Source organism: Heterodontus francisci, chromosome 44 (assembly GCF_036365525.1).
Source record: "Heterodontus francisci isolate sHetFra1 chromosome 44, sHetFra1.hap1, whole genome shotgun sequence".
Lineage (NCBI taxonomy): Eukaryota > Metazoa > Chordata > Chondrichthyes > Heterodontiformes > Heterodontidae > Heterodontus > Heterodontus francisci.
Window position 1 is genome coordinate 24,541,767 of NC_090414.1, and position 8,192 is coordinate 24,549,958.

At 56.7% G+C, this 8,192-nt stretch overlaps 1 protein-coding gene across 1 annotated transcript; it reads left to right on the forward strand.

The window, feature by feature from the left end:
* Nucleotides 1–338: 338 nt before the first annotated feature.
* sstr1b (somatostatin receptor 1b) lies at nt 339–1,664 on the forward strand. The gene has a single exon (XM_068021440.1). It carries the CDS (start codon nt 339–341, stop codon nt 1,425–1,427), a length of 1,089 nt encoding a protein of 362 aa, XP_067877541.1. The 3' UTR covers nt 1,428–1,664.
* The last annotated feature ends 6,528 nt before the right edge of the window (nt 1,665–8,192 follow it).

Sequence of the window (8,192 nt, forward strand, 5' to 3'; positions counted from 1 at the left end):
TTGTGAGAGACAAAAACATTGTCTTCGCTCCTGGATGAAGATAGAGCCACAACATTGCCCTGTCCTGAGCCTGCTGCGTGTCCAGGGTCCAGTTTCGCTGTGATATCTCTCACCGTTTGGGGAAGCGAGACGGGATGGGGTGCTGAAGCCTTTGTAAAGGCGCTGTCTTGGATCACAAAAGCGGGACATCGGAGAGCGGTGTTGGAAACAGTCAGTTCTTCCCTGGATCACCAAGAATCTTTACTCTGCTACGCTGGATGGTGAGGTGTAGATCTTAAATTCACAGGGGACTCAATGACCCGTCTTTCATGAGCAGCAATTGCCACGTGCAACGCAGGATGAAGCATCTCAATGAATCTGGGGGGCGGCTCTCAGGAACTGAGGTCCCCAATGCCTCCAGCGTTGGTGGAGCGACTTACGACGCCGGTACGGTCATCATACCGTCGATTTACGCCCTGGTCTGCTGCATGGGCATGCTGGGGAATGCCATGGTCATTTACGTCATCCTGAAATACGCCAAGATGAAGACAGCGACCAACATCTACATCCTGAACTTGGCGGTGGCGGACGAGCTCTTCATGCTGAGCGTCCCCTTCCTTGCCACCTCGGCAGTGTTGCACCACTGGCCCTTCGGCTCCCTGATGTGTCGGATAGTCCTGAGTGTTGACGGGCTCAATATGTTCACCAGCGTGTTCTGCCTGACGGTGCTCAGTGTGGATCGCTACATCGCTGTCGTCCATCCCATCCGGGCAGCCAGCTACAGGAGGCCCACCGTGGCCAAGAGCATTAACATTCTCGTCTGGGTCCTGTCTCTGCTGGTGATTTTGCCCATCGCTATCTTTGCGGACGCGGTGCCCACTGAGGACGGGGTGGTGATCTGCAATCTGCTGTGGCCAGAGGCCTCCTGGTCCAAGGCATTCGTCATCTACACGTTCCTCCTGGGCTTCCTCGTCCCGGCCTCCGCCATCTGCCTCTGCTACTGCCTCATAGTGGTCAAAATGCGGGTTGTGGCCCTGAGGGCGGGTTGGCTGCAGCGGAGGAAGTCCGAGAAGAAGATCACTTGGATGGTGATGCTGGTGGTGGCGGCCTTCGCCGTCTGTTGGTTGCCCTTCTACATCATCCAGCTGGTCAACGTCTTCCTGCGTCCTCCCGACCCCACCATCACCCAGCTCTTCATCATCCTCAGCTACGCAAACAGTAGCGCCAATCCCATCCTGTACGCTTTCGTCTCCGACAACTTCAGGCGATCTTTCCAAAGGATCCTCTGCTGCCGCTGGATTAACAATGGCCTGGAGGAGCCAGTGGACTATTGTGCCATGGCCCCCAGGAGCAAGGTGTGTCACCCCCAGGACGTTCAGCAAGACTGCCTGGGCTCAGAAATGGTCTGCAGGAATGGCACCTACACATCAAGGATGACCACGTTATAAACAGCCCAAAGTTGTGTTAGACTTCACAACAGAACTACAAGCAAAGAAATGTGGACAGACTCGCCTTTCGAGAAAGAACTCCCATTTCCCCGGCTCCTTTCACCACCGCCCCCCCCCTCAGGACGTCCCAAAGAGCCTCACAGCCAATGAAGTATTTTTATTGAAGTGTGGTCACTGTTGTAATGTAGGAAATGCAGCAGCCAATAATGATGTTGGTTGAGGGATAAATATTGTCCCCAGGACACCGGGGAGAACTCCCCTGCTCTTCTTCCAATAGTGGCCGTGGGATCTTTTACACCCACCCGAGAGGGCAGACGGGGGCCTCGGTTTAATGTCTCATCTGAAAGACTGCACCTCTGACAGTGCGGCACTCCCTCAGTACTGACCCTCCGACAGTGCGGCACTCCCTCAGTACTGACCCTCCGACAGTGCAGCACTCCCTCAGTACTGACGCCCTGACAGTGCGGAGCTCCCTCAGTACTGACCCTCCGACAGTGCGGCACTCCCTCAGTACTGACCCTCCGACAGTGCAGCACTCCCTCAGTACTGACCCTCCGACAGTGCAGCACTCCCTCAGTACTGACCCTCCGACAGTGCAGCACTCCCTCAGTACTGACGCCCTGACAGTGCGGAGCTCCCTCAGTACTGACCCTCCGACAGTGCGGCACTCCCTCAGTACTGACCCTCCGACAGTGCAGCACTCCCTCAGTACTGACCCTCCGACAGTGCAGCACTCCCTCAGTACTGACCCTCCGACAGTGCGGCGCTCCCTCAGTACTGACCCTCCGACAGTGCGGCACTCCCTCAGTACTGACTCTCCGACAGTGCGGCGTTCCCTCAGTACTGACCCTCCGACAGTGCAGCGCTCCCTCAGTACTGACCCTCCGACAGTGCGGCGCTTCCTCAGTACTGACCCTCCGACAGTGCAGCGCTCCCACAGTACTGACCCTCCGACAGTGCGGCGCTCCCTCAGTACTGACCCTCCGACAGTGCGGCATTCCCTCAGTACTGACCCTCTGACAGTGCGGCGCTCCCTCAGTACTGACCCTCCGACAGTGCGGTGCTCCCTCAGTACTGACCCTCCAACAGTGCGGCGCTCCCTCAGTACTGACCCTCCGACAGTGCGGCGCTCCCTCAGTACTGACCCTCCGACAGTGCGGCACTCTCTCAGTACTGACCCTCCGACTGTGCGACACTCCCTCAGTACTGACCCTCCGACAGTGCGGCACTCCCTCAGTGCTGACCCTCCGACAGTGCGGCGCTCCCTCAGTACTAACCCTCCGACAGTGCGGCACTCCCTCAGTACTGACCCCCCAACAGTGCGGCGCTCCCTCAGTACTAACCCTCCGACAGTGCGTCGCTCCCTCAGTACTGGCCCTCCGACAGTGCGGCACCCACTCAGTACTGACCCTCCGACAGTGCGGCGCTCCCTCAGTACTGACCCTCCGACAGTGCGGCGCTCCCTCAGTACTGACCCTCCGACGGTGTGGCACTCCCTATTGTATCCCTTACAATAGATAGGTTAAGTGAGTGGGCAAAGACCTGGCAAATGGAGTATAATGTGGGAAAGTGTGAAATTGTCCACTTTGGCAGGAAGAATAAAAAAGCATATTATCTAAATGGTGAGAGATTGTCGAGCTCTGAGATGCAGAGAGATCTGGGTGTCCGAGTGCATGAATCGCAAAAGGTTAGTACGCAGGTACACCACGTAATTAGGAAAGCTAATAGAATGTTATTGTTTATTGCGAGGGGAATTGAATATAAAAGTAGGGAGGTTATAATTCAGTTATACAGGGCATTGGTGAGACCACATCTGGAGTACTGTGTACAGTACTGGTCTCCTTATTTAAGGAAGGATGTAAATGTGTTGGAGGCAGTTCAGAGAAGGTTTACTAGACTAATACCTGGAATGGACGGGCTGTCTTATGAGGAAAGATTGGACAGGCCCGGCTTGTATCTACTGGAGTTTCGGAGAGTAAGAGGCGACTTGATTGAAACATATAAGATCCTGAGGGGTCTTGACAGGGTGGATATGGAAAGGATGTTTCCCCTTGTGGGAGATTCTAGAACTAGGGGTCACTGTTTAAAAATAAGGGGTCTCCCATTTAAGACAGAGATGAGGAGAAATTTTTTCTCTCAGAGGATCGTGAGTCTTTGGAATTCTCTTCCTCAAAAGGCGGTGAAAGCAGAGTCTTTGAATATTTTTAAGGCAGAGGTAAATAGATTCTCGATAAGCAAGGGGGTGAAAGGTTATTGGGGGTAGGTGGGAATGTGGAGTTGAGGTTACAATCAGATCAGACATGATCTAATACAATGGCGGAACAGGTTCGAGGGGCCGAGTGGCCTACTCCTGCCCCTGATTCGTTTGTTCAAACTCTTGGTGATGATCTCCAGCACTTGGAAGCACTTGAACTACAGTGAAATGTAACAAGAACTGTGGGTTTAATCGCTCAATATCTGATTGTAAATCAAGGACCCTGCCAGACGCAATAGGAGCTGGAAAATTTGACAGCAGTTTCAATTTTGGCCTCAGCTCGGGTCAGATCACAGAAACATCTGCTTTATTTTTTTTACTGCGCATATATGGGCATTTCTGGAAGTGTGTGCATCGACAATCCAGGAAATATATCAGAGGGAGGAGCTGCTGTTGCTGTGTGTGTGTGCGTGTGTGTGTGTGTGCGTGTGTGTGTGTGTGCGTGCGTGCGTGTGTGTGTGCGTGTGTGTGTGAGTGTGTGTGCGTGTGCGTGCGTGTGTGTGTGTGCGTGTGTGCGTGTGTGTGAGTGTGTGTGAGTGTGTGTGCGTGCGTGTGTGTGCGTGCGTGTGTGTGCGTGTGTGCGTGTGTGTGTGCGTGTGCGTGTGTGTGTGCGTGTGCGTGTGTGTGTGTGCGTGTGTGCGTGTGTGTGCGTGTGTGCGTGTGTGTGTGCGTGTGTGTGCGTGTGTGTGCGTGTGTGCGTGTGTGCGTGTGTGTGCGTGTGTGCGTGCGTGTGCGTGCGTGCGTGTGTGTGTGCGTGCGTGTGTGTGTGCGTGTGTGCGTGCGTGTGTGTGCGTGCGTGTGTGTGCGTGTGTGTGTGTGTGCGTGCGTGCGTGTGTGTGTGCGTGCGTGTGTGTGTGCGTGTGTGTGTATGCTGCGGAGAAATTATGGACTTATGTCTGAAACCTGCCAATGCTGCATTCACAGTGCAAAGCTTCCATCGTGGCTTGACGTGTTTCTGCAGCATTTTAAACCTCTCCCCCCACCCCCATTCCCTGCTGACTCTCAACAGGGTACGTCCACGCTGGTAGTCCAATAAAGCTGCCACACATGAAGGCCCAGGCAGGACATTCAACCTTGGGAGACATGGCACCTGTTCGCTCACACTAAACCGAATGGCCCTTTATTGGAAGTGGGGGAATGTGTGTTCAGGGTGGACAGTGATTCTAAGCTTGAGAGATACAGTGCAATGTGACAGAGGGAGTGCCTGCAATTCAGATAGGATTGATTTGTGTGGCAGTGCGATGAAGGGACTGGTACGATGATTACACCTGGGTAAGTTTCTCAGATGTGGGGCCAAGAAGTGATTAGATTGCGATGTTGAAAGGGCTTTGATCGGGTTGATGGGAATGGTGTAGAGGGAGCTTTACTCTGTATCTAACCCCGTACTGTACCTGTCCTGGGAGTGTTTGATGGGGACAGTGTAGAGGGAGCTTTACTCTGTATCTAACCCCCGTACTGTACCTGTCCTGGGAGTGTTTGATGGGGACAGTGTAGAGGGAGTTTTACTCTGTATCTAACCCCCGTTTTTTTTTTTTTTTTTTTTTTTTATTCGTTTTTTTTTTTTCTTTTTTTTTAAACAAGGTGACCTTTATACCCCAGGCCCCTTTTATATTTTTCACATCGAGGGGGCCTTTATCCCTCAGGCCCCCTTTATGTACATATTTACAGTTTTAAAATAACTTTATTAAAACAGATAAATAAACAAAAAACTCAAATTAAAATGCCATTCTCGGCGTCGACGATGCACTCCAGTCCCTGCGGTGCCCACCGGTCGCGGAAGGCCTCAAGCGTACCGGCGGACACCGCATGCTCCTTTTCCAGGGACACCCGGGCGCGAACGTAACCGCGGAAGAGGGGCAGGCAATCAGGGAGGACGGAACCCCCGACGGCCCGCAACCTGGACCTGTGAATTGCCACCTTGGCCAGGCCCAGGAGCAGACCGACGAGGAGATCCTCCTCCCGGCCCAAGCCCCTCCGCACCGGGTGCCCAAAGATCAGGAGCGTGGGACTGAAGTGCAGCCAGAATTTGAGGAGCAGCCCCTTCAGATACTCAAATAGGGGCTGCAACCTCGCACACTCCGTATAAATGTGGAACACGGACTCGTCCAGGCCGCAGAAAGTACAGGTGGCCTGGGAGTCCGTGAACCTACTTAAAAGCCTATTGCACGGGACTGCTCTGTGCAGCACCCTCCACCCCAGGTCCCCGATGTAAAGGGGGAAGACTCCCGCGTAGAGAGACCTCCATCGGGGTTTCCCCTCGCCGCCAGATGGCAACGCGGACCGCCAGGGCGTGTCCGGCCGGCTGACGAGGGCGAGGAAGTGGAAAGTGTGCAGGAGCAGCCCGTACAGGAAACCCCTCCGCGCCGATTGGAATGGCACGGAGGGCATTCCCGAGAGGCGGCTCGGGTTGTGCGGGACCGGCTCCCGAGGAGGGTTTCGGGGCCTGGGTCCGATGAGCAGTTCCGGCCCAGCGGGGGTCAGCTCGGCCGGGATCGCTCCGCACTCCCGAGCCCCCTCGCCACCCACAGTGAGGGGCGTCCCGGGGGTTTCAGCTACTCCTCCGCCCGCCGGACCGTCCCCGGAGTCGGCCGCCCGGACAGCCGAGGCGCTCTCCTCCGTCGGCGGGGGAGCGCCCTGACTGGAGGCGACCATGTTCCAGACTCGGAAAAGATCCCGGTAAAAGACAGGCAACTCCCTCAGAGAGGCGCGGCTAACGGACTCCACCGGGAGCTGCGTGTCGTCTTGAAGGCAGTGACACTGGCGGAAAAAATACGTCGCCAGCGCACACCATCTGGGAGGACGCTCGACGTACAGGTATCTCTGCAGGGTCCGAAGGCGGAGAGTCGCAGCCTGGGTGCGGACGCACACCAGCGACTGACCGCCCTCCTCGATCGGGAGACTCAGGACCGCGGCAGAGACCCAGTGTTTCCTCTTGCCCCAGAAGAAATCGACGAGTTTCTTCTGGATCTTGGTGGCAAATACAGGGGGCGGGGCCAAAGTGACCAACCGGTACCACAGCATGGAGGCCACCAGTTGGTTTATGACCAACGCTCGGCCCCTGTAGGAAAGCACTCGGAGCAGTCCTGTCCAGCGCCCCAGCCGAGCGGTGACTTTCGCCTCCAACTCCTGCCAGTTTGCCGGCCAGGCTTCCTCAGCGGGGCTAAGGTGGACTCCCAGATAGAGGAGGTGCGTGGTGCTCCACGCAAAAGGTGTCATCTCCTCCGGCAGGGAATCCACCCGCCACTGACCAACCAGGAGTCCGGAACATTTCTCCCAATTGATCCTCGCGGAGGACGCGGCAGAAAAGGTCTGCTGGCAGTCGCGCATCCTCCGCGAGTCAACGGGATCTGTGATTGCGAGGAGCACGTCGTCGGCGTAAGCCGAGAGGACGACCCGCATGGCCGGCTCGCGCAGAGCCAATCCCGTCAACCTCCTGCGAAGCAGGCACAGGAAGGGCTCCACGCAGATGGTATACAATTGGCCGGACATGGGGCACCCCTGACGCACTCCTCTCCCAAATCGAAGGGGCGCCGTCAAGGACCCGTTAACTTTGACTAGACACTCTGCGGCGGCGTATAAAAGTCGGACCCGGGCCACGAAATGCGGCCCGAGTCCGAAAGCGCGCAGAGTCCCGAAAAGGTAATCGTGATCCACCCTGTCGAACGCCTTCTCCTGATCGAGGGAGAGAAAGGCGACCGACTGACCAGTCCTCTGGGAAAGATGGATCAGGTCCCGGACCAGGTGGATGTTGTCCTGGATGGACCGGCCCGGGACCGTGTAGGACTGGTCGGGGTGGATCATGTGGGCCAGCACGGAGCCCAGGCGGGTAGACATAGCCCGGGCAAAGATCTTATAATCCGTGCTGAGGAGGGAGACCGGACGCCAGTTTTTAAGCAGGCGGAGATCGCCCCTCTTCGGCAGCAGGACGATGACCGCCCTGCGCCACGAGAGGGGCATCTCCCCGGTCGCCAGGCTTTCCCCCAGGACCCGCGCGTAATCGTCCCCCAGGACGTCCCAGAACGCCCTGAGGAACTCCACGGTCAACCCATCCAGCCCTGGGGATTTGCCCCTCGAGAGCTGGTGGAGGGCGCCAGTCAGCTCCGCCAACGTGAGCGGAGCCTCCAATCCTTCGGCGCCCTCCGGGCTGACCTGCGGCAGGTCCTCCCACAAAACTCTGCGCGCATCCTCGCTGGACGGATCCGGAGAGAACAACGCACTGTAATACGTCCGGACCAGGAGGCCCATTCCCTCCGGATCCGTGATGGAGGATCCGTCGTCGGCCAGCAGCTCGACGAGCTGCTTACGGACCCCCCGCCATTTTTCCAGCGAGTAGAAGAAGGGTGAGGCGCGGTCCAAATCTTCCAGGATCTGGATCCGCGACCTCACGTACGCGCCTCGGGACCCTATGAGCTGCAGGTTCCTCAGCGCGCCCTTCTTCTCTTTGTACGCCTGCCACAGGGCCGGGTCCGCGACGGCATGACCGAGGCGGGATTCCAAGTCGAGCACCTCCC